The sequence below is a fragment of the Pogoniulus pusillus genome, chromosome 7 (genome assembly GCF_015220805.1).
Source record: "Pogoniulus pusillus isolate bPogPus1 chromosome 7, bPogPus1.pri, whole genome shotgun sequence".
Classification (NCBI taxonomy): Eukaryota; Metazoa; Chordata; class Aves; order Piciformes; family Lybiidae; genus Pogoniulus; species Pogoniulus pusillus.
The window spans coordinates 26,834,544-26,857,698 of record NC_087270.1 but is presented as its reverse complement, the minus strand read 5'-3'; the positions used below and the strand labels follow the sequence as shown (position 1 = coordinate 26,857,698).

The window sequence follows — 23,155 nt, the reverse complement described above, 5'->3', positions numbered from 1 at the left end:
CCCCTCGATGTCGGTGCCCAGGTCCTCTCCACGAAGTACCCCTGCCCCTCGGTGTGCCGCCCCACGTCCCCTCGATGCCGGGGTTGAAGCCCCCTGGGGGCTGGCGCAGCCCTGCGCCTCGGGTGCGCTGCTGCTCTCCCCCCGTGCCCGTGCCCCTGGCCGAGTCACGCAGCACCCCCGGAGCCACCGCGAGCAGTGCCGGGACCCAGCGGCCCCTTCCAGCCACCCACTCCGCCAAGAGCCCCCTGGTGAAGGCAGCTCAGCGCTCCCCTCCCGCCCCGCCGGAGACACGAGGGACGGAGCGGCCGCCGGGGGCGGGCAGAGCAGGCGCGGCGGGCCCGGAACGCAAGTGCAGGGCTGCCGTTTCCAGGCCGGGCTGCAGCGCGGGGCCCGGTGCGGGGCAGCATGGACGAGGAGGACACGGTGGGCTCCGGGGGGCTCGGGGGGCGGCAGGCGGCGCGGCCGGGGCCGGGGCCGGGGTCGGTTTCGCTGGGCCGCGTGGGAGGCTTCCCCCCGGGCGTTCGGCGGCTGCCGGCTGGGGGTGTGGGGTCTGGCGGCTGCCTGGCTTGGCCCGGCGCGGCGCGGCCCTGCCCGCTGGGCACGGCGGGCGAGGCCCTGCCCCGACCCCGCGGCGCGGCGACTGCGGTGGCGGATCCTTTGTCCCGGCCGGGGAACGGCGAAGGGCCGCGGGTGTGCGGCTGCCGCCCCCTCCCCGGGCCCGAGGGCAGCGGCCGGTCCCCAGCGCGCCGGCGTGGGGTGCTGCTGTTGCTGCTGCTGCTGCTGCTGCTGCTGGCGGCAAGCGCTGCCTTTGCGGCTTCTTTTCTGCTTCCTCCGCCGCCTTCCCCTGGAAGCCTCCTGTTGCGCTGGCTCCCGTCCCTGCCTGTGTGCCGGCGCAGCCCTCCCAGCTCCCCCTCCCTGCTTCCATTGCTGCTGGAGGCTTTTCCAGGCTGCCCCATCTGTGCCCTAGGTGGGGGTCGTTGTTCCTCTTGTCCTGATGCTGATCCTTGCCACCTCAAACGATTTATGGAATCATAGAATGGGATGTGTTGGCAAAGGCCTCTGAGGTCAGCCAGTCCCACACCAACCCAGCATCACCGTGGCCCCATGTGCCGTGGCCACACGGAACACCTCCCAGGCATGGGGACTGCACCACCTCCCTGGGCAGCCTGTGCCAGTGCCTCACCACTCTTGCACCAAAGGCATTTTTTCTCCTCTCTGGCCTAACCCTCCCCTGGCACCATTCCAGACCATTTCCTCTCCTCCTGTCACCTGGTACTGGGGAGCTGAACCCAACTCCCCCAGCTGCAGCCTCCTGTTGAGCTGTCGCTGAGAGTAAGTGCTGTGATTCCTTGGCATCAGCCAGAGGTGACAGAAAGGGCAGAAATGCTGTTTGTGGCCACCCTCAGAAGCTGTGCAGTGCCTGGCAGTGGTGTCTGTGTTTGCTGCGCTCCTGCCAACTCTTACTTTGATTTTTCCCTTGCAGAGAGATTTCAATGAACGCTGTGCCCAGTGCTCAGAGGTGAACTGGGGGCTCACTGATGCAGGTGGATTTTACTGCAGAACTTGTCACAATGTCATTGAGGTAAGAGAAGTTAAGCTGCTGGCCTTGGAAAGGTTTATTTCATAGACTCCTGGTGTGGCTCAGGTTGGCAGGGACCTCAGAGCTCATCTCCAACCTCCCCACCATGCCCAGGGACACCTCTCAGCTAGACTCAGCTGCTTAAAGCCTCATCCAGCCTCGACCTGAATACCCCCAGGCAGGAGGCAGCCACAGCCTCCCTGGGCAGCCTGTGCCAGACTCCCCACCCTGGCACTGAAGAACTCCTTCCTCGGCTCCAGTCTAACCCTGCTCTGCCTCAGCTTCAAACCATTCCCCCCTCTCTTTAGTTTGAGGCATTTGAACTAGTTCCTCCAGCTGTATTTGCTCTGGGGCCATCTGTGCCTGGCTGTCGCCCCAGCTGAGCTGTATTTCTGTTTTGCAGAGAACCAGAGAGGTTGTGAGTGCTGATTTTGTTTCTAAATCAAGAATCCAGACCATCTCCAAAGGCTCAAGGGATAAGAAGGAGAAGGGTATGTGTGAATTGCTGCACTTTGCATGAGAGGCTGTGCAACCAGAGCTGGTCTGGCCCAGGGGGTGTGTGGTGGTGACCAAGAGCAGAGAGCTGGGAAGCAAAATGCACCCCCAGGTGCTGTCAGTGTAGGGACAGCAGCAAAATGCACCCCTAGGTGCTGTCAGTGTAGGGACAGCAGCATAATGCACCCCAAAGTATTGTCCATGTAGAAACAGCAGCAAAATGCCCCCCCAGGTGCTGTCAGTGTAGGGACAGCAGCAAAATGCACCCCTAGGTGCTGTCAGTGTAGGGACAGCAGCATAATGCACCCCAAAGTATTGTCCATGTAGAAACAGCAGCAAAATGCCCCCCCAGGTGCTGTCAGTGTAGGGACAGCAGCAAAATGCACCTCTGGTGACACTAGGTTGCTGCCTGCCTTGAAGAGAAAGAAGCTTGAGGAGGGTACATTTTAGACCAGATAGTAGAAGGAAGAGAGATCCCTTCCCTGGAGGTGGTCAAGGCCAGATTGGATGAGGCCTTGAACAACCTGGGCTGGTGGGAGCTGTCTTCTTTAGTTGTTGTAGTCTTCTTTCTTCAGTCTTCTTTCTTGAGTCCCCTGTCTTCTTCTTTACCCTTCTTTCTTCTTTAGTCTCCAGCCCAAGTGGCTGGAGGTTAGTGCAGTGTTCAGTGTAGCTGGGGCATGCCTCAGGATCTCAGGTTGGTAACTGGAGACCTGTCTGGGTCCTGATGCCAAGAGGGCAGAATGTTAAGTGGCAATAGATGTGTCAGAGGTTTAAACCCCAGCAGAGGAGTAGAAAGGGAACCAGCTCTGACCCATTCTTTGTTCCCTTTCCCCTCAGATGGAGGCTTTGAGTGGTACATCTGTGAAGGCTTTCAGCTCGTGCTCAAGAAACAGGCTGAGGCTCTGGCAGCTTTGGGAGTGAGTCCACAGATGAAGGTATGGAGAGATCAGTGTGAGCTGCAGGGGCTCTGTGGGTGACAGGAGCTTCTGTTTCCACAGGCTGAGAGGGGGTCAGGCAGCTGCCTGGGAAGAACATGGACCACAGGGGAGCAAAGCTCAGCTTCTCTGGTTCTTGTGAAACAGAGTTTGAGTTAAAAACCCAGCTCCAGGTTAAAGCTCAGCTCAGGTTTAACCCCAGTTGCTCAATGTGCTCCTGGAAACACTTCCCACTGGAGTCCTGATCTCCAGCAGGTTTGGGGTGTGGCTCTGTGTGGAACCTTGTTTTAATTAGAAATTCTCTCCAGATCTGGAGGGAATCACAGCCTGGGAACCAGGTACCTGCTGTGTCGTACAGAGCAGGGACTCGGACCTGGCTGAGCCTTCCACAAGGTGCTCAACTTGCACTTACTCTGCCCCCATTTTTTCTGGCACTCCTCCAAGCCAGGTGAGCTTTTAGTGCTAATTGTGTCACTGCCAGTATGGATTTGGCCCAGCAGCCCCTGAAGTGTGACTGCAATGGGAGAAGTCCTTGCCCATGGCAGGAAGTTGGAACTCAAATGTCTTCAAGGTCCCTTCCTACCCAAACCCTTCTGTGACTAGCAGAGCACAGAATCCTTTGCTTGGAACCCCCTGAAGCTCAGCCAGCCCAACCATTCTCAGGCTGAGACTAAGCCATGGCCCTCAGCACCACAGGCGCTCTGCCCTCAGCCTCTTCTCCACACCAGCCTCCCCTCCCAGCTCCCTCAGCTGCTCCTCCCCAGCCCTGCTCTTCAGACCCTTCCCCACCTTTGGTGCCCTTCTCTGGCCCTGCTCTAGCCCCTCACTGCCCTTCTTGCAGTGAGGTTCCCAAACCTGACCCCAGCACTCAAGCTGTGTCCTCACCAGTGCTGAGCACAGGGGCACCATCCCTGCCCTTCTCCTGCTGCCCACACCAGTGCTGATCCAGGCCAGGCTGCTGGTGCCCTTCTTGCCCACCTGGGCACGTATGAGCTGACTCATCTTCAGATGGCTGTGATCAGTACTCCCAGGTCTCTCTCTGTTGGGCAGCTTTCTAACCACTCCTCCCAGCCTTCAGGGCTGCATCACAGTTACAGACCTGGAGCTGGGTCATGTGCATGTGTCTGAGTTGGAGGTGATGCTGTCAGGGATTCCTGGTCTTGTAAACTCTCTGCTCATCCCTCTCCATTGGCAGGATGAAGTCCTGGGCAGGTTTTGGAGGCACTACCTTCAGAAGAGCAAGCAGGCATACTGCATCAGGCCAGCTGCCAATACTTCTACAGTAAGTGCAGAGCTCCAATCCCGGGGGTGTTGGATGGCTTCTTAAAAAGCAACAGCAGAAACCTTCTGTGGTCAAACTCATCTCTAGCCTGTACGAGGCCAGCTCAGCATGCAGGGTTCCACAGGGCTGTGCTGCTGTTTGTGCTTCCTCTTTTCTGTTTCAAGACAAATGATTTCTCCCAGTGTGGCAAACTGCTTGCTGAGAAGTATTCACTCAGAGTCACAGAAGGGACCTCTGGGGATCATCCAGTCCAGTCCCCTGCCAAGGCATCCAGGGCAGGGCACCCAGGAGCAGGCAGGTTTTGGAATGTCTCCAGAGAAGGACACTCCACAGCCTCTCTGAGCAGCCTGCTGCAGGCCTCCAGCACCTTTACACCAAAGAAGTTTCTCCTCATGCTGAAATGGAACCTCCTGGGTTGCAGTTTGTGTCCTTTACAGGGTTTCTTTCCATGCTGGTGGTGCCTGGAGGGAGGCAGAGAGTGAGCAGCTGGGCTCTGGGCTCCCTTTCCTGGTGCTGTCCTTGGTGTGCTCAGGTGGCAGCAGCAGCAGTAGCTTACAGCTGACAGTGACTTGTTCCACCCCCCAGGGCGGTGAGAGCAGCACGGATGTGGACAGTGACACAGACACCTCCAGCCTGCTGCATCTGCTGTCTGAGAGTGAGGAGGACCTGCAGTCGCAGTCTGATGGCAGCTTTGCCTCGTCCATCAGCAGGCTCTCAGGTAGGAGAAGTGCACTGAAGGCTCTGGAGCCCACTTGGTTCTAGGCTGAGCACAAATCAAGGTGCTGATGTGCAGGGGGCTGCAGGAGTTGCCTGGCCAATGGGAAGTGTCCAGTCCTGCTTGCCAAAGAGCACTGCAGATCATACCAGGTATAGGAGAGCTGAACAGGAGTTGGAAATGGGCAGTGCAGGGGAGGGGCTGGTTTGGAAGGAGCTTCCTCCATGACTGCTGCCTACAGGAGGGAGGAATTGGTGTGAAACTGCAAATCACAGAATCGGGGTTGGAAGGGACCACCAGGATCAGACAGTTCCAATCCCCTGCCAAGGGCAGGGACACCTCACACTAGATCAGGCTGTCCACAGCCTCATCCAGCCTGGCCTTAAACACCTCCAGGGATGAGGCTTCCACCACCTCCCTGGGAAACCCCTTCCAGGCTCTCACCACCCTCATGCTGAAGAACTTCCTCACATCCAGTCTGAATCTCCCCATTTCTAGCTTGGTTCCATTCCCCCTCCTCCTGTCCCTACCTGACAGCCTAAAGAGTCCTTCTCCAGCTTCCTTGTAGCCCCCTTAAGAGACTGCAAGGTCACAACAAGGTCACCTCAGAGCCTTCTCTCCAGACTGAGCAGCCCCAGCTCCCTCAGTCTCTCCTCACACCAGAGCAGCTCCATCCCTCTGAGCATCCTCCTGGCCCTCATGGCCATGGATGTCACTCTGGTCATATTCTGTGATCCACAACCTCCCTGGAGGTGTTCAGTGCCAGGCAGGATGAGGCCCTGAGCAGCCTGTGGTGGTGGGAGGTGCCCCTGCCCATGGCAGGGGGTTGGCACTGGATGTTTTTGAGGGTCCCCTCCAGGCCACTCCTTGGCTGCTTTGTCGGTCGCGGTCTCCGGCGGGCAGCGCCGCACCAGCAGAGGGCGCCAGAGCCCAGCGGTGCTCGGAGCGCGGTGCCCACAGCGACTGCCTGCGCTGCACACTGCCTGCTGCCTGCGCCGGGCACTGCCGCCAGAGCTGCCTGCACTGCACACTGCCTGCGCTGCACACTGCCTGCTGCCTGCGCCGGGCACTGCCGCCAGAGCTGCCTGCGCTGCACACTGCCTGCTGCCTGTGCCGGGCACTGCCGCCAGAGCTGCCTGCGCTGCACGCTGCCTGCTGCCTGCGCCGGGCACTGCCGCCAGAGCTGCCTGCGCTGCACACTGCCTGCTGCCTGCGCCGGGCACTGCCGCCAGAGCTGCCTGCGCTGCACGCTGCCTGCTGCCTGCGCCGGGCACTGCCGCCAGAGCTGCCTGCGCTGCACACTGCCTGCTGCCTGCGCCGGGCACTGCCGCCAGAGCTGCCTGTGCTGCACACTGCCTGTGCTGCACACTGCCTGCGCTGCACACTGCCTGCGCCGGGCACTGCCGCCAGAGCTGCCTGCGCTGCACACTGCCTGCGCTGCACACTGCCTGCGCTGCACACTGCCTGCTGCCTGCGCCGGGCACTGCCGCCAGAGCTGCCTGCTGCCTGTGCTTGGCACTGACCAGCAGGGCTGCCTGGGGCCGTCTGGCAGGCTTGGCTGGCACCTGCCACGTGGCCGTGGAGCTGCCAGGCTCTCTGAGGGTTCAGACTGGGATCTGCAGGCTGCTTGTCTGAGCAAGTGAGCAGGCAGGAGGAGGAGGAGGTGTGCAGGGCTGGTGCTGCTGCAAACACCATCACAGAACTGCTTGGGTTGGAAGCCTCTGAGATCACCCAGGCCAACGCCAACCCAGCACCACCATGGCCATGAAACCATGGCCCAAGGACCATGGGCACACAGGTCTGGAACACCTTCAAGCAGGGGGCATCCACAGCCTCCCTGGGCAACCTGTGTCAGTGTCTCCCCACCCTCACTGCCAAGAATTTCTTCCTCCTCTCCACTCTCAGTCTCCCTTCTCCCAGCTCAAAGCCATTGTTCCTCATCCTGTCACTCCCAGCCCCTGTCCAGAGTCCCTCCCCAGCTCTCCTGGAGCCCCTTCAGGCACTTTAAAGCTGCTCTGAGCCTTTTTTCCAGGCTGCACATCCCCAGCTCCCAGCCTGTTCCCACAGCAGAGACTCTCCAGCCTCTGAGCATCTTCATGGCCTCCTCTGGTCCCTCTCCAACAGCTCCAGGTCCTTTCTGTGATTTCACTGATTTCCAGACAGGGCTAATTGCTGGCACAAAGATCCTTGCATGCTCCATTGAGTTGTTTTGTGAGTGCCATGGGTTGTGTGCATGCCTCATCAGTTACTGCTTCTCCTCTGCTTTGCTCACCCTGCCCAGGGAGCACCTCTGTCTACCGTGGCTCGGTGGATGGCAGCATCTATCTGAAGGAGAGGTCAAAGGAGCAGCTGAGGATGACGATGCCCATGACCCTTTCCTTCTGCTACATGGCACTGCTGTGGCTGAGGGAGCCAATCACCTTGTCTGACCTCCTGAGGTAAGAGTGGCCTCTGCTCAACCCCTTTTGGAAGCCATCCTATGTTGGATGTGGAGGAAGCACTGCTGGCCTCTTGCTGCCTGTTGTTCTGCTCCGCAGGCCAGCCAGCTGGCAGCTGTGTGAAGGAAGCCATGAGCTGTGCTGTGCAGCACCTGCTGCTGCCTTTCTTCTGTTAGCACAGAATCTGAGCATCCCAGGCTGGGAGGGACCCTAAGGACCATCCAGTTCAACCTTATAGAATCATAGAATCAGTCAGGGTTGGAAGGGACCACAAGGATCAGCCAGTTCCAACCCCCCTTGCCATGCCCAGGGACACCCTACCCTAGAGCAGGCTGCCCACAGCCTCAGCCAGCCTGGCCTTAAACACCTCCAGCCATGAGGCCTCAACCACCTCCCTGGGCAACCCATTCCAGCCTCTCACCACTCTCATACTCAACAACGTCCTCCTCACAACCAGTCTGAACCTACCCACCTCCAGCTCTGCTCCATTGCCCCCACTCCTGTCACTCCCTGACAGCCTAAAAAGTCCCTGCCAGCTTTTTTTGTAGCCCCCTTCAGATCCTGGAAGGCCACAAGAAGGTCACCTGGGAGCCTCCTCTTCTGCAGACTGCACAGCCCCAACTCTTTACATTTGTAGAGTTTAAACTCCATGCAGCTGCCTCTGGAGAATGTTCTCTGTTGGTTGCAGTGAATCTCAAGAAGCTGCTCCTCCCCAGACCCTTCCCCAGCTTTGGTGCCCTTCTCCAGCCCCTCAGTGTCCTTTTTGGACTGATGGCTCCAAAACTGAACCAGCATTCAAGCTGTGCCCTCACCAGCACTGAGCTCAGGGGCACAATCCCTGCCCTGCTCCTGTTCCCCACGCCAGTGCTGATCCAAAACTGAACCCAGCTTGTCCTGAGCTCCTGAAGAGATGAGCACATTTGCTTGAAAAGCCTTCCAGGGAACATGAAAACAGTGAAAGTGGCTGGGAAAGGAGAGAAAAAAAAAACCAAGTCCTAAAAGAGAGCCCAGAAAGGCATCACGAGAAGTTAATGGTGGGGAATTGAGAGGAGCTGGTGGGAAGGAGCAGAGTGGATGGGATGGGACTCGTGGGTGTGCTGCTGCAGCAGCAGGGGGTAAATCAGCATCACTCAGGGCTTCGAGTGCGCTGCAGACAGGGCTGAGCTGCAGAGGGTGTTTCAAAGCTGTCATTTGGCTTGCAAAGCTGGGCCATGCTAGCAGCTCTCCAACGCCATCATTACACTATCAGGCTGCCCTCCCTCCCCTCCAGGCCTTTGCCTTTCACAGGTTTGATGAAGAAGGGGAAAGAATTTTAGATTGCATCAACTCCCATAAAGTGCTCGTTGGGCAGCTTGTGAGCACTGAAGTTGAAAAGGCAGAGGCTGAGCAGTGTTTGCATGCACCCAGATCAAACCAGAGACACAGCAGAGATGAAAACCAGGCAGAGGCACCAGCGAGGGCTCAGCAGGGCCTTTGCCAGCTCTCTAGGCAAATTGGTTCCTTCAAAGCAGCTCCTTGAGAGCTCTGCTGGAAGCTCTGCCTTGTTTGCTCCTCGCTTTGCTCTTCTCCCACCCCTGAAGTCAGCTAAGTGCTGCCTCCTCCCTTGTGATCCCTGCTGAGGAGCTCTGCTGGGGCACTCTGCCAGCTGTGGAAGGCTTTTACAACACCACAAACCCACTTCTGCTCCTCCTTCTTGCTGCTTGACACACTTAGCAGCAAAACACTGCAATTACCTTCTCTGGCAGAGCCATTTTGGGTTAAAAAGAGCCTCTCCTGCAGTGGATGGAACACCTGAAACCCTTAGGCACCCTGAATGCTCTCCGTGTGCTGGAGATCAGCTAAGTGCTGAATCCAGTTGGTGGCCTGGGGAAGAAGCTTCACAGAACTACAGGATAGATTGGGTTGGAAGGGACCTTGAAGATCATCTAGTACCCAGTCCCCTCCCATGATGGTCTTCAAGGTCCCTTCCAACCCATTCCATGAACCTATGCATTGTTCTTTCTAAGCTTGGTTCTCTTGCACCCTCTCCTCCCTCCAGATGCATCTGCAGTGAAGGTGGCAGGTTGGTTGCTGTGCTGGGTGAGGGGCTCAGGGTTTCAGCTGGTGGGATTGGATCCAACTGCTGACTCAGGTGTGGGGAGCAGGAGCAGGGCCCAGACTGACAACTGCTGCAGGAACCCAGCAGAGACTTGGAGAGTTCAGAAACCAGCAGTTTACTGCTCTGTGTGGCAAGGTCAGAGAGAGTCACAGATTGCATGGGGTTGGGAGAGACTCTCAAGCGGTCATCTTGCCTTGCCCAACCACCCTGCAGGCAGCAGGGACACCTCCAAGTAGAGCAGGCTGCACAGGGCCACTGCAGGGAACTCAGCTGGCAGGAGGGAGAATTGTGTTCAGCTCAGCTGGACACATTCATCTCTCCTGAAGGCTGCTCTAAGGTGGTCTGCTCCTTGCTGTCCTGCAGGTTTGTTGTTGAAGGCCACATTCCATACCTGAACGTTTTCCAGGACTTCCCAGAGAAGATGAAGTTGTCTGGCCCTGATCTGAGGATCTTCTGTGTAGAGGTGATGTTCTTCTGCAGGGCTCATGGCTTGGCTGGGTGGAGGCTTCACTGGGCCAAGAGCTGCCTGCTGGCCAGGCCCAGAGTGGGGGGCAGTGGAGCTGAGTCCAGGGGAGGCTGCGCAGCAGTGCTGCTGCCCAGGGCTCAGTGCTGGGCCAGCTCTCTTGAATGGCTTTATCATAGAATCAACCAGGTTGGAAGAGACCTCCAAGATCATCCAGTCCAGCCTAGCACCCAGCCCTGTCCAGTCAACTAGACCATGGTGCTAGGAAGTCTGCAGGTGGCACTGAGCTGGGTGGCAGTGCAGGCTGCTGGAGGGTAGGGAGGCTCTGCAGAGGGCCCTAGCCAGGCTGGATCCCTGGGATGAGGTTCAAGAAGGCCACAGGCTGGGTCTTGCACTTGTCCTTTATCACAAACCGGGGGGAAAATCATGGAGTCATTGAATGGTTTGGGTTGGAAGGGACCTCTGAAGCTCTTCCAGTCCATCCCCAGGGACATCCCCAAGTAGAGCAGGTTGCTCAGAGCCCATCAAGCCTGACCCTGCAGGGCTCCAGGTGTTGATGCTGCTTGTGCTGAATATCAGCCTGTGTCTGGTGTGGGTTGTTGCTGCTGAGCTGCCAGGGAACAGCTGGGTTTGGGCAACTCTTGGCTTCCATCTTGCTCTGTGGTGCTGCCAGCTGCACCCTTCAGCTGCCACTGTGCTGCCTGCCCACCCTAAGCAAGCCTCCTGTGCCCTGAGCACCAGGCCCAGCTCTGTGCTCCTGGGCAGTGTCTGTTCCAGCCCCTCCAGTCAGTCTGCCTTCCTCTCCTTTGGAATCCCTGCTCCCTGCCTTCCCTGCAGTCTTCCCCCAGCACTGCAGGCCCAGGTTTGTGCAGTGCCAGCAGTTCTGGACCACATCACAGGGCTGGGAGCTGCAAACCTTCCTCACCCTCCCCCACCTCCTGTGCTGCAGAACTCGTGCTGCCCACTGCAGCTTGCTGCTTTAGCTGCTGGGGCAGCTCAGCTGTGGGGCACCCAGGAGATGAGGGAGCAGGAAGTCAGCTTCTGCCATGCTGCATCCTCAGCCTGCAGCCTGCCCTCTGCTCTCCTGCCTGCTCTATGGGCAGTGTTCCACAGACACCCTGATGGTGGCTGAGGCACTGCCAGTGTCTGCTAGGCTGTAAGGCTGGGCAAGAGCTGACCAAGTCTGGACAACTTCCCTTTCCCTGCCCCCTTGGTGCCCCCCTCTTTTTTAGTGCTGTGTGACCCTTGCCAGCACTTCTGCATCGCTGTTGCTCTGCCACTGATCCTTCTGCTGCCAACCTTGCTGTGCCACCCCCAATCAACCCTCACTTCTCTGAGGATCTGGACATCTGATTTCTGAGGTGAACCTCCCCAGACCCCCCTCCACTTGGCCCCTTTGTTCTGCCCTCTTTGCTTTCCAGCAGAGCAGCTCTGGAGTTCCGAGGAGACTTTGGAGCCTCAGCGAGCTTGGGGTGGGTTTGGTTTGGGTCTCCTTCAGCTATCCCTTAAAGAAAGACAAAGAGAGCTCCAGAGCAGCTCCTGTGGGGGCTGGAGCTGCAGCCAGCTCTGCTCTGCTCTCCTGACCTGGGGGAGGTTGCTTGGCTTGGCTGCCAGGATATTTTTAGCTTCCATATTCCCCATTCCCATTGTATCCTTTGCACAGGATCTGTGCCAAACCAATAATTCCATCCCTCCTGAGCCTCCCTTTTTGCATGTGTTTAAATCCCACATGTTAGTGTGGGGAGGCTTTGATGGCTGCAGCCTCTTCAGCTGGTGGAGACACCACCTTTGTGTTTCACACAGCTCCTCAGCCACTTCCTTGAAGCTTCTGGTGTGTAAATGACCTGAGCCTCTCCTCCTCCCCGCATTTGCTTCCTGGCAGACAGAAGATTTCTCTTCCTCTGGGTGATTTTAACCAGCTGGGGTCCTTTTCTTCTTCCAGTTCCAGAACAATCTTCTTGCTGCTGCTTCATCTTCATTCCAGGACTCGCCCAGTCACCTGTGGCATTGGAATGCCAGGATTTGGGGGTGGTTTCCTTTGGCTGCCCTGCTCTTCAGTCTCATTTCCCTCTTGTCTTGCTGCTGTGTTGTTCCTTGCCTTTTCTTTATCAGTCCCTGAGCACTGTGCAGTCACAGTCACAGCATTGGGTGGCTGGCAGAGCCCTCTGGGTGATCAGCAGGCTGGCTTTAGGGGGCTGCACATGGAGATCATGGAGCCAGAGAATGGTTTGGGTTGGAAAAGGCCTCCAAGATCACTGAGTCCAATCCTCAGCCCAACACCACCATGGCCCTGAGTGCCATGGGCACTGCCTCTGCTTCTTAGCAAGAAGTTCTGCAGTACCAGGGTGGGGAGACTGCGGCACAGGCTGTGGCTGCCTGCGGGTGCTCAAGGCCAGGCTGGATGAGGCCTTGGGCAGCTGAGTCTAGCTGAGAGGTGACCCTGGGCATGGTGGAGTAGACGAGCTCTGAGGTCCCTTTTAACCTTAGCTGTGCCAGGATGCCATGAAAAAGGGGGATGGGTCTCTCCTGGTTTTCCCTTTATCCCACCATACAGGAGGGATGTGACAGCCCCACCTGGAGGGTGGTGGCCTCCCAGGACTGCCCGTGGAGAGCTCTGGAGCTTGTGCTGTCTTACCTAGGAGCTGCACAGTTCTGTCCTGGTCACTGGCCAAGGTTTAAGCGTGGAGCTTGTGTCCTTGTGCAGAAGTGCCCCAGCACAGGCCTTGTCTGCCAGGCTCACAAATCTCTGCTCTGGCGTGCAGAGGACCTTGAAGATCATCTAGTCCCAAGCCCCCTGCCAGGAGGCTATGCCCATGGCAGGGGACTTGGAACTAGATGATCTTCAAGGCCAGGCTGGATGGTAGAAGGTTGAATACCTCCAGGGATGCTTCCACAACTTGCCTGGGCAACCCATCCCAGTGTGTCCCTGCCTGGGCAGCCTGTCCCAGTGTGTCCCTGCCTGTCCCAGTGTGTCCCTGCCCAGGCAGCTTGTCCCAGCGTGTCCCCACTCTAACTGAAGAGTCTCTCCCTGCTCTCCAGCCTGATCCAAGGTGGTTCAGAGTTGCCCTGTGGCCAGCAGGTTGGCAGATCCCAGCCCTGAGCCTCAGCCTCTTCTCCTGTTGCTCTTGGCTGCCAGCGAGGCAGCAGTGGGAGGTGGTTCTGAGCACTTCCTCTGCTTGAAGCTTTTGTGCCTTGTGACCACCTAATAGCCCAGGTCCAGACCGGTTTGCAGTGAGTGCAGAGGAGACAGAGCAGTGTCGCTGGCCCAGGCCAGCATTGTTCAGCAGAGCCACAGCCACTTTGGTTTGTAAATGCAGCTGGAGCTGCAGATTTGCCTGTGAGAGCTGGGGGCAGGATTGCTGCCAGGCAGCCTGCGGGGAGCAGCAGCCTGGAGCACTTCCCATGGACTGAGGGAGGAGTTGCTGCGTGTTTTTGGTGGTTACCTGCTGGATCCAACCAAAACCAGGACTTGGCTGGAGCCTGCAGCTTTCAGGGCTCCCTTGTAGGGGTGGTTTGGCTTTGCCCCAATGGGTTTGTAGTGAGCCCTGCAGCTCCCTGTGGCGTTTCTTCTTCTGGGGGCTGGGTCCTGACCAGAGGCCACCTCCTGACAGCATCTTCCTTCCTCACTTGAATGGGGGTTCTGAAGAGGAGAGAGCTGAGCAGGGGGACTGTGGTGAGAGGGTGGATGTTTCTCTCTCCTTGCCTGCACTCAGCTCTTGTGCTGGGGGCCAGGCCAATCTCCCAGAGTTCCCTTGCTGCTGGCACTCAGGGTGGAGACACACAGCAAGCACTGGGCTGCAAGGGACCCTCCAAGGGCATCTTGCCCAAGCCTCTGCAGGCAGCAAGGGCCCTTTCAGCTGGAGCAGGCTGCACAGGGACACATCCAGGCTGACCTTGAATGTTTGCAGGGATGGAGCCTCCACCACAGCCCTGGGCAGCCTGTGCCAGGGTCTCCCCACCCTCACTGTGCAGAACTTCTCCTGATGTCCAACCTAACATCACAGAATCCCAGAACAGCTTTGGAGGGAAGAAACCCTTTCAGCTCCTCCAGCCCATGCCCTCCATGGTACTGGAACTTCACCAAATCAAGAGCAGAAGGATCAGCATTGGCTTCCTGAGCGAGTTTGGGTGTGAGTGGAGCTGCAGAACCCTGAGAGCATGTTCCAGGTGCTCCTGTGGCTACAGTCTCCTATGGGAGTCTGCAGGGAGTCCCTCCAGGTCCCTGGGGGGTTTGTCTCACTACCTAGGGAGAACACTTTGGTCTTCTGCATGCTGCATCTGCTCACTCAGCTGTGGGCATCATGGATGGCTTGGCTTGGAAGTGACCTCAGAGACCATCCAGTGTCAACCCCTGCCATGGGCAGGGACACCTCCACCAGCCCAGGCTGCTCAAGCCTCATCCAGTCTGACCTGGAACAACACCAGGGAGGGGACATCCTAGGATGGGTTGGGTTAGAAGGGATGTTGAAGATCATTTAGTTCCAAGCCCCCTGCCATGAGCTGTGCCATGGGCTTGGAACTAGGTGATCTTCAACCTTCCATTAGCTCAAGTTGCTCAAGGCCTCATCCAGCCTGGCCTTGAGCACCTCCCTCTGCTGCTGAGGAGCTGTTCCCAGCCTGTACAGCTCTGCTGTGTCAGAGCCTCTTCTCCTGGCTGACATTTGCCTGAGCTGCTTTGCCTTGGGGTTTGTGCTGGAGAGGCTCTGGTGCAGCTATTTAAGGAATCCAGGTGAAGCCAGGAGCTGCCATTCTTGTTTGGCTGCACTCAGAACCTGCTCAGAGCTGTCAGGTGGGAGCTGCAGGCAGTGTGCTGGGCTGCTGCCCCCTCCCCCAGCCACCACTGAGCATGCTTTGCTTTGCTGGGCCTTGGAGATGGCTCTGGTCTTGGGGACGTGGAATGAGGGGGAAAAAGCCTCTGAGATCAGCCAGTCCAGCACCACCATGGCCACCAAACCATGGCCCCAGGTGCCATGGCCACACAGGGCTGGAACACCTCCAGGCGTGGGGACTGCACCACCTCCTTGGGCAGCCTCTGCCAGTCCCTGACCACTCCTGCACCACAGAAATTGTTCCCCCTCTGCAGCCTGGCCCTCCCCTGGCACACTCACTTCTCAGGGCTGTCTGCCTTGCTGTCTGTGGGACTATTTCCCTACCTCTGTGTTTTTATCATGGAGTCCCAGAATGACTCAGGCTGGATGGGAGCTCAGAGCTCAGCTCCTCCAACCTCCCCACCATGCCCAGGGACACCTCTCAGCTAGACTCAGCTGCTCAAGGCCTCAGCCAGCCTGGCCTGCAGCACCCCCAGGCAGGAGACAGCCACAGCCTCCCTGGGCAGCCTGTGCCAGACTCTCCCCACTCTGGTACTGAAGAACTTCTTCGTCAGCTCCAATCTAACCCTGCTCTGCCTCAGCTCCAAACCATTCCCCCTTGGCCTGCCTCAGCCCCCCTCAGCGCAAGTCCCTCTGCAGCCTTCCTGCAGGATCCCCTCAGCAGGTGCTGTGGCAGCCATGCAGGCAGGCAGCAGTGCAGGATGGAGAGCAGCAGGGGTGAGGCTTTTGTTGGAAAGAGCTGAGGAGGAAGTTGCCTGCTGAGAGGGTTCTGTAATCACCTCCATCATGGGCGCCTGCTGTTGTGTAACAGAAACTGCAGCTTGCCCATACCTGTCCTGGGCACTGCTGCAGAGGAGAGCAATCAGAGCCACCATGGATGGGATTCCAGGAAACTTCTTCCCAAAGCTCTGCAAGCTCAGTGCGGGAGGAGAGTTCAGCTCCCTGCTGCACCACTCCCTCCTGGGCCTGACAGGAGCCTGCAAGAGCTGGGGAGGGACTGGGGCCCTTGAGCAGCCTGGGCTGGTGGAAGGATCAAGATCTGGAATAGGTCAAGAACTGGCTGGAGGGCTGGGCCCAGACAGTGGTGGTGAGTGGTGCCACATCCAGCTGGCAGCTGCCACTAGTGGTGTGCCACAGGGAACAGTGCTGGGCACAGTCCTGTTCAGTATCTTTATTGATGATCTGGAGCAGGGGATTGGGTCCAGCATCAGTGAGTTTGCAGATGGCACCAAGCTAGGAGCAGGTGTGGAGCTGTTGGAGGGTAGGAGAGCCCTGCAGAGGGACCTGGCCAGGCTGCATGGGTGGGCAAAGGCCAATGGGATGAGACTGAACAAGGCCAAGTGCAGGGTTCTACACTTTGGCCACAGCAACCCCAAGCAGCCCTACAGGCTGGGGCCAGAGTGGCTGAGAGCAGGCAGGCAGAGAGGGAGCTGGGGGTGCTGGCAGAGAGGAGCTGAAGCTGAGGCAGCAGTGTGCCCAGGTGGGCAGCAGAGCCAATGGCATCCTGGGCTGGCTCAGGAGCAGTGTGGGCAGCAGGACAAGGGAGGTTCTTGTGCCCCTGTGCTCAGCACTGCTCAGGCCACCCCTTGAGTGCTGTGTCCAGTTCTGGGCTCCTCAACTGAAGAGAGGTGTTGAGGTGCTGGAAGGTGTCGAGAGCAGGGCAGCAAGGCTGGGGAGGGGCCTGGAGCACAGCCCTGTGAGGAGAGGCTGAGGGAGCTGGGGGTGTTTGGCCTGCAGCAGAGGAGGCTCAGGGCAGACCTCATTGCTGCCTGCAGCTGCCTGCAGGGAGACTGTAGCCAGGTGGGGTTGGGCTCTGCTGCCAGGCAGCCAGCAACAGAAGAAGGGGACACAGCCTCAAGCTGTGCCAGGGCAGGTTCAGGCTGGATGTTAGGAGGAAGTTCCTGGCAGAGAGAGTGATTGGCATTGGAATGGGCTGCCCAGGGAGATAGTGGAGTGCCCATGCCTGGAGGTGTTGAAGCCAAGCCTGGCTGGGGCACTTAGTGCCATGGTCTGGTTGCTTGGCTAGGGCTGGGTGCTAGGTTGGGCTGGATGAGCTTGGAGGTCTCTTCCAACCTGCTTGGATCTGTGATTCTGTGATCCTCCAGTGCAGTCAGCCCATACTGGGCACTGGGAGCTGTGGAGCCTGCAGATCCCATAGGGACTAGCCCAGGCCTCCTGCTCCCTCTTGCTGCTCAGCAAGGTTGTGCTGTTGTCCCAGCAAGCAGGAATCCTGCAGCCCTGCCTGCCCCCGGACTGTCACCTTGCCCCAGCTGATTGTGCTGCTCCTGGCTTGGAGCATGTCCTGGCTGTGTGCTGCTCCTCTGCTGCGGATGAGCAGTGCCAGGGAGCTCTGGAGGAGAGGGCAGCTGGTGGCAGAGAGCTGCTGAAACCCTGCTCTGGGCTCGTGGCTGGCTCAGCACTCTCTGCCCTGCTCTGCTCTGCAGAAGGCAGTGTCCTGAAGTGTACTGATCCTCTGGGCAGCATTCTGGAGAGGGCCTGCAGCTGGCTGAGCTGGCACACATGGGCACAAGACAGAGACTGCAAAGGCAAAGCTGTTCAGGGAGGCTCTCAGTCACTTCTGCCTCTTGTCCACAGCCTCTCTGGGCAGCCTGCTCCAGGCCTCCAGCACCCTCACACCAAACAAGTTGCTCCTCATGTTGAGGTGCCACCTCCTGGGTTGCAGTTTGTGCCCACTGCCCCTTGTCCTGTCACAGGATGCCACTGCACAGAGCCTGGCACCTTCTCTTTGTCCCCCACCCCTCAGACATGCACAGACATTGGTCAGATCCCCTCTCAGTCTTCTCCAGGCTCAGCAGCCCCAGGGCTCACAGCCATTCCTGCTCACAGGTATATTCCAGGCCCTTTTGCATCCTCTTCTGGACTCTCTCCACTATCTCTGGCTCCCTCTGGAACTGGAGCCCAGCACTGGGCACAGTACGCCAGGTGTGGTCTCAGAGGGGCAGGAGAAGCTTCCTTGACCTGCTGGCCACGTTCTTAATGCCCCCCAGTGGCCCAATGGCCTCCTTGGAGGCTGCCTCATGGAGAGCTCCTTGGCCACCACCTGCTCTGTTGGCTGTGTGCAGCTTGGATGTTTCTGCTCAGCCCTCCCAGGGACTGTGGAGCTGCAGGCTCAGAGCTGTGCTGCCTGAGCTTGGCTCTGGCACAGCTCAGCAGCATCAGAGCTCACTGGGTTAGGAGGGACCTTTCGAGGTCATCTTGTCCAAGCCACTGCAGGCAGCAGGGACACCTCCAGCTGTGGCACTCTCGTGCAGCTCATGCCCTGGGCACACAGTGCCTGGTGGCAGTTGCCAGTGCTGGATCACAGCAGCCAGTCTGCAGCCTCAGCCCTTGGCTGATGTGCTGTGTGCTGCTGAGGTGCCAGCTGCTGATGGATGCAGCTGATGCTTGCAGTCTGCAGCTGAGGAGGTGACTGCTTGCTCCTGGAAGCCTGGTGCTGGGCTCAGCTTCTTGCTTCATCATGAGTCAGCAGAGCCTTGCAGGAACAGGAGTGGTGCTGCCAGGGCTTGAGAGCTGCTGGGGCTAGGCCCTGGAGGCTGAGCCCCACGAGGGGAGGGACTGCTCAGAAGGGGCTGTGGGGGTAGCACAGGGGCAATGGTTTAAACTGGAGCAGGGCAGGCTTAGGTTGGACATCAGGAGAAGTTCTGCACAGTGAGGGTGGTGAGACCCTGGCACAGGCTGTCTGGGGCTGTGGTGGAGGCTCCATCCCTGCAGACATTCAGGGTCAGCTTGGATGTGTCCCTGTGCAGTCTGCTTCAGCTGGAGGTATCCCTGTGACTGCAGGGGGTTGGGCAAGATGCCCTTGGAGGGTCCCTTCCAGCCTGGTGCATCTTTGAGGCTGTGCAGGCAGCAGCTGTTTGGCTGATGGTGGTAGGGGCTTGGGGTGCCCATCCTAGAGCTGCAGGTGCCAGCTGTGTTCCCATCTCCTGCTGAACCTCAGCAGCTACCAACAGGTTCCTCTGCTCTGCTCCCTTGGAAAGGACCCAGCCATAGCTCCTGGGCTTACCCTTTGTTGGTAGCTTTTACACCACTTGGGTTTGCTCTTCAGCTGACAAAAACCGGCATCAGATGCCCTGGCAGGGAGAGAGAACTGACTGGAAGCTGTAGCCAGCAGCTTTGACATAAGTCAGCCTGGGGCATGAGGAGAGCACTGGCACAGGCTGCCCAGGGAGCTGCTGGAGTCCCCATGCCTGGAGGTGTTCAAGGCCAGGTTGGATAAGGTCTTGAGCGACCTGAACTGGTGGAGATCAGCCAGAGCCAAGTCCCCTGCCATAGGCACAGCCATGAAACTGGATGATCTTCAGCATCCCTTCTAGTCCAACCCATCCTAGGATGTCCCTGCCCATGGCAGGGGGTTAGAACTGCATGATCTTTGAGGTCCCTTCCAACTCAGAGCTTCCTCAGTTAGGAAGCAGCTGGAGCCCCCTCTGGTGAGCCCCCAGGAAGAGGAGCTGGGCTGGCCTGATTGCAGGGCTGCAGCAGCTTTCTGTCTGCTCCTCAGGCATCCCCTGGCCTTTCAACCCAGCCCTTTTCTCTGGGCAGCTCCTCCTGCCCCTGTACCAGGCAGAGCAGTGCTCGGAGGGGCTATGTGAGCACTTCTGTGTTCATTAGCAGGGAACTGAGCACCGGTTGGTATCATTGCCCCCTGTGGTGACCGAGCTAACCGATGGCATCCTCTGCCCCTGCCTTGCAGTCCTGGCCTGCCTACGAGGAGGTGCACAACAAAATGCTGGAGCTTGCAGCCTTCCTGGACCTGCCTCGCTTCCCAGAGGTGACCCCCAGCTGCTTCCTGCACCCAGACATCCTCTGCATGAAGTACCTGATGGAAGCCAACCTGCCTGGTAAACGTTTGCCCAAGCTGAGGTGCTGCTGTGGTGTGCAGCATCAGGCAGGCTCAGGAGAGCAGTGCTGGGGCTGGGCAGCTGCCAGCTAAGTGCCAGTGCTGCCCTGGGCTTTGCCTGAACACTCTGTAAACACTCAGCAGTGCTTGTGGAGCATTTTGCCTGCTCTTGAGCTCTTCATGTTTATGACCCTGAAGGCAAATCATACAACGAAGGGCTTGCAGTGGCAGGCTCTGAGCTGGGAGGGGGAAGACTGAGCCTGGAGGTGAGGAAGGAATTCTGGACAGTGAGGATGGGGAGACCCTGGCACAGGCTGCCCAGAACAAGCATCCTTTAGGTGTTTGCAGATATTGATCAGATCCCCTCTGGGGCTGCTCTTCTCCAGCCCAACCAGCCCTTGGGCTCTCAGCCTTTCCTCACACAGGTGGTTCCAGGCCCCTCAGCATCCTCAGCCTCTCTTGGGCTCTCTCCAGTACATCCCTGACCCCCTGGCAGCAGGCAGCACAGAGCTGGACACAGCACTCCAGCAGTGGTCTCAGCAGGGCAGAGCAGAGGAGGAGAGAACCTCCCTTGCCCACACTCTTCTTGCTGCAGCCCAGGCCCACGAGCACCTTGCTGTGCCCAGCACTCCCAGAGCCTGTCCCTTGGAGCTGTTTATAGCAGGCCAGCTTCTTGCCTGGCAGAGAGACACTGAACATGCAGGGAAAAGTCATTTCTAGTGCCTGGGATAAAGGAAACAGCCTGGGAGTGCCCATAGGGAATCTTGTCCTGGATCTTGCCCTTACTGTTATGCGCCAGCGGATTGGAGCCGAGCTGCAGCCTGCGTGAGTGGCAGCAGAGGAGCAGGTGCAGCTGGCTTGGGGCTGTGCTGCTCACACCTTGCTCACCTCTCTGCCATCTGCTGCTGATGCAACCAGCTCAGCTGCTGCCTTTCTGGCTGAGCAGGAAAGGTGACAAACGTGGTGGGTGTCTCTGTGGAAAACAAGCAGAGAGCAACCAGAGACTGCGAGGGGCTGCTGCTGCCACTGCTCCCGCTGCTGTTGGTGCCACTGCTGCTGGTGCTGCCACTGCTGCTGCCACTGCTCCCACTGTCACTGCTGTGGGGCCACTGCTACTGCTTCCATGACTGCTGCTGCCATTACCACTGTTGCTGCTGCCAGTGCTGCTGCTGCCTCTGCCGCTGGTGCCGCTGCTGCCTGTGGGGCTGGAGTTGGCTCTATCTGACCCAGCCTGCTCCAGCAGGTGTGGTTTGGGGCCTTGCAGTGCAGAGCCAGCTCTAACCCAGGCTGGGATTGTCTGGACCTCAGCCAGGTTGTGATGGGCTGGCAGCAAGCCCTGCCCTGCTGGGCTGGGCTGCTCTTCACACCCAGCTGACTGCTTAAAGGGCAGCCCCAGTTCCACTCCCAGCCCTGGCTGCAGCCTGCCAGGGGGCTGCCAGCCTCAGGGCAGCCATGGTGACAAGGTTGGGGGTTTTCAGAGTCTTCACTTAGGGCCTGTTTGTATAAATTGCAGACAGGCCCCACGGTGATGGCCAGGGTGAGCTGACACCCAGGGCACAGCAAAGGGCAGCAGAGCTGCTGAGGGGCCTGTCTGTTGAGGACAGGCTGAGAGCCCTGGGGCTGCTGAGCCTCCAGAAGAGCAGCCTGAGTGGCATCTGATCAATACATCAAGGATGGGGATCAGGAGGGTGGGACCAGGCTGTGTTCAGTGGTGCCCAGTGCCAGGACAAGGGGTGAGAGGCACAAAGTGGCACATCAGAAGTTCATCTGAACGTGAGGAGGAACTTCTGTCATTTCAGGGTGCTGGAGGCCTGGATCAGGCTGCCCAGAGAGGCTGTGGAGTCTGCATCCCTGGAGCCATTCCAGACTCACCTGGATGTGCTCCTGTGTGCCCTGCCCTGTGTGCCCCTACCTTGGCAGAGGGTTGGACTGGATGATCTCTGGAGGTCCCTTCCAACCCCTGCCATGCTGTGGTTCTGTGATAGTGGCACAGGTTGCCCAGGGAGGCTGTGGATGCTCCTCCCCCTTGAGGTGCCCAAGGCCAGGCTGGATGAGACCTGAAGCAGCTTGGGCTGGTGGAGGTGTCCTTGCCCATGGCAGGGGGTTGGAGCTGGATGAGCTTTGAGGTCCCTTCCAACTGAAACCTTTCTGTGATTTCTGTGGCCATTTGAATGCCAGCAAATTGCTATTAAAAATGTGACTTTTTTTCAAGCCTCTGAACAGCTTCACAGTCACAGACTGCATTGGCTTGGAAGGGACCCTCAGAGGGCATCTTGTCCACCCCCCTGCAGGCAGCAGGAACACCTCTGGCTAGAGCAGGCTGCCCAGGGCCTCGTCCAGTCTGATCTTGAATGAAGAGCCAGGAGCAGCCAGGTCTGGTTGAGGCATCCCTGCCCATGGCAGGAGGTTGCAGCAGGTGATCTGTGAGGTCCCTTCCAGGCTGAGCCATTAGAATCATAGACTCAAATGGGTTGGAAGAGACCTCCAAGCTCATCCAGTCCAACCTAGCAACCAGCCCTATCCAGTTAACCAGACCATGGCACTAAGTGCCCCATCCAGGCTCCACCACCTCCTTGGGAGGCATCCCCTGCAAGCCCAGTTGCAGGTTGCTTACAGCTTGTGAGAACACCCCAAGCCCCTCCTCAGCCTGAACTGAACCTGCTGGGAGTGCTCTCAAGAGACCTGGGCAGTGCCCTCCCAGCTGCCTGCGGTGCCTGTGCTGCCAGAGCCCCTGCAGCTTGCCCCCCCAGCCTGAGGTGGTGTTTTGCTTTGCCCTGACCAGATGAGCTGCACGCTTGGACCTGCCTGCTGGTGCAGAAGCTAGGCTTGGGGGAAGCTGATTTCCTGACCCTGCTGCCTGCAGAGAAGGCAACCAGCAAGGTGAGGCACGACCTGCTGGCAGCAGCACTCATCGTGGTGGTGCTCAAGCTGCTTTTCCTGCTGGATGACAACTACGAATGGTAAGCAAAGCCCAGGTGGCTCCAGGAGAGCTGGGCAGGGACCTTGGTGGTGCCAGGGCTGGGGGACAGTGGCTCTGAGCTGGGAGAGAGTAGATGGAGACTGAAGAGGAGGAAGAAATTCTTGAGGGTGGGGAGACTCTGGAACAGGCTGTGGTTATGTCCCCTGCCTGGAGGGGTCCAAGGCCAGGTTGGATGAAGCTTTCAGCAGCCTAGTGGATGCAGAGCCCATGGCAGGGGGCTTGGAACTAGGTGATCTTCAACATCACTTCTAACCCAACCCATCCCAGATGTCCCTAGTTGACATTTCCATGGCTTTTAAATCCCTCCAGGGATGGGAACTGCCCTGGGCAGCCTGGACCAGGGCTTGAGAACCCTTTCAGGGAAGAAAATCTTTGCCCTTCCCTTGGACCGTTCTTAGCAACGTTGACTTTGCAGCATTTGAGTTGCAGTGAAGTTCAGGAGCAGAAAGCACACAGCTGGAGGCATTTTGCACATCAGGCACT

General features: G+C 58.4%; 1 protein-coding gene across 1 annotated transcript in view; it reads left to right on the top strand.

Annotated features, from left to right (window-relative positions):
- The first annotated feature begins 258 nt into the window (after nt 1-258).
- Nucleotides 259-23,155, top strand: part of TAF1B (TATA-box binding protein associated factor, RNA polymerase I subunit B) — a 30,569-nt gene continuing 7,672 nt past the window's right edge. Inside the window, exons 1-10 of the mRNA XM_064146333.1 lie at nt 259-423; nt 1,484-1,582; nt 1,983-2,070; nt 2,912-3,009; nt 4,205-4,291; nt 4,877-5,009; nt 7,288-7,444; nt 9,906-10,005; nt 19,546-19,693; nt 22,475-22,652. Of these exons, the coding sequence (XP_064002403.1) occupies nt 406-423; nt 1,484-1,582; nt 1,983-2,070; nt 2,912-3,009; nt 4,205-4,291; nt 4,877-5,009; nt 7,288-7,444; nt 9,906-10,005; nt 19,546-19,693; nt 22,475-22,652 (1,106 nt within the window). The 5' untranslated portion in view covers nt 259-405. The remainder of the gene's footprint in view (nt 424-1,483; nt 1,583-1,982; nt 2,071-2,911; nt 3,010-4,204; nt 4,292-4,876; nt 5,010-7,287; nt 7,445-9,905; nt 10,006-19,545; nt 19,694-22,474; nt 22,653-23,155) is intronic.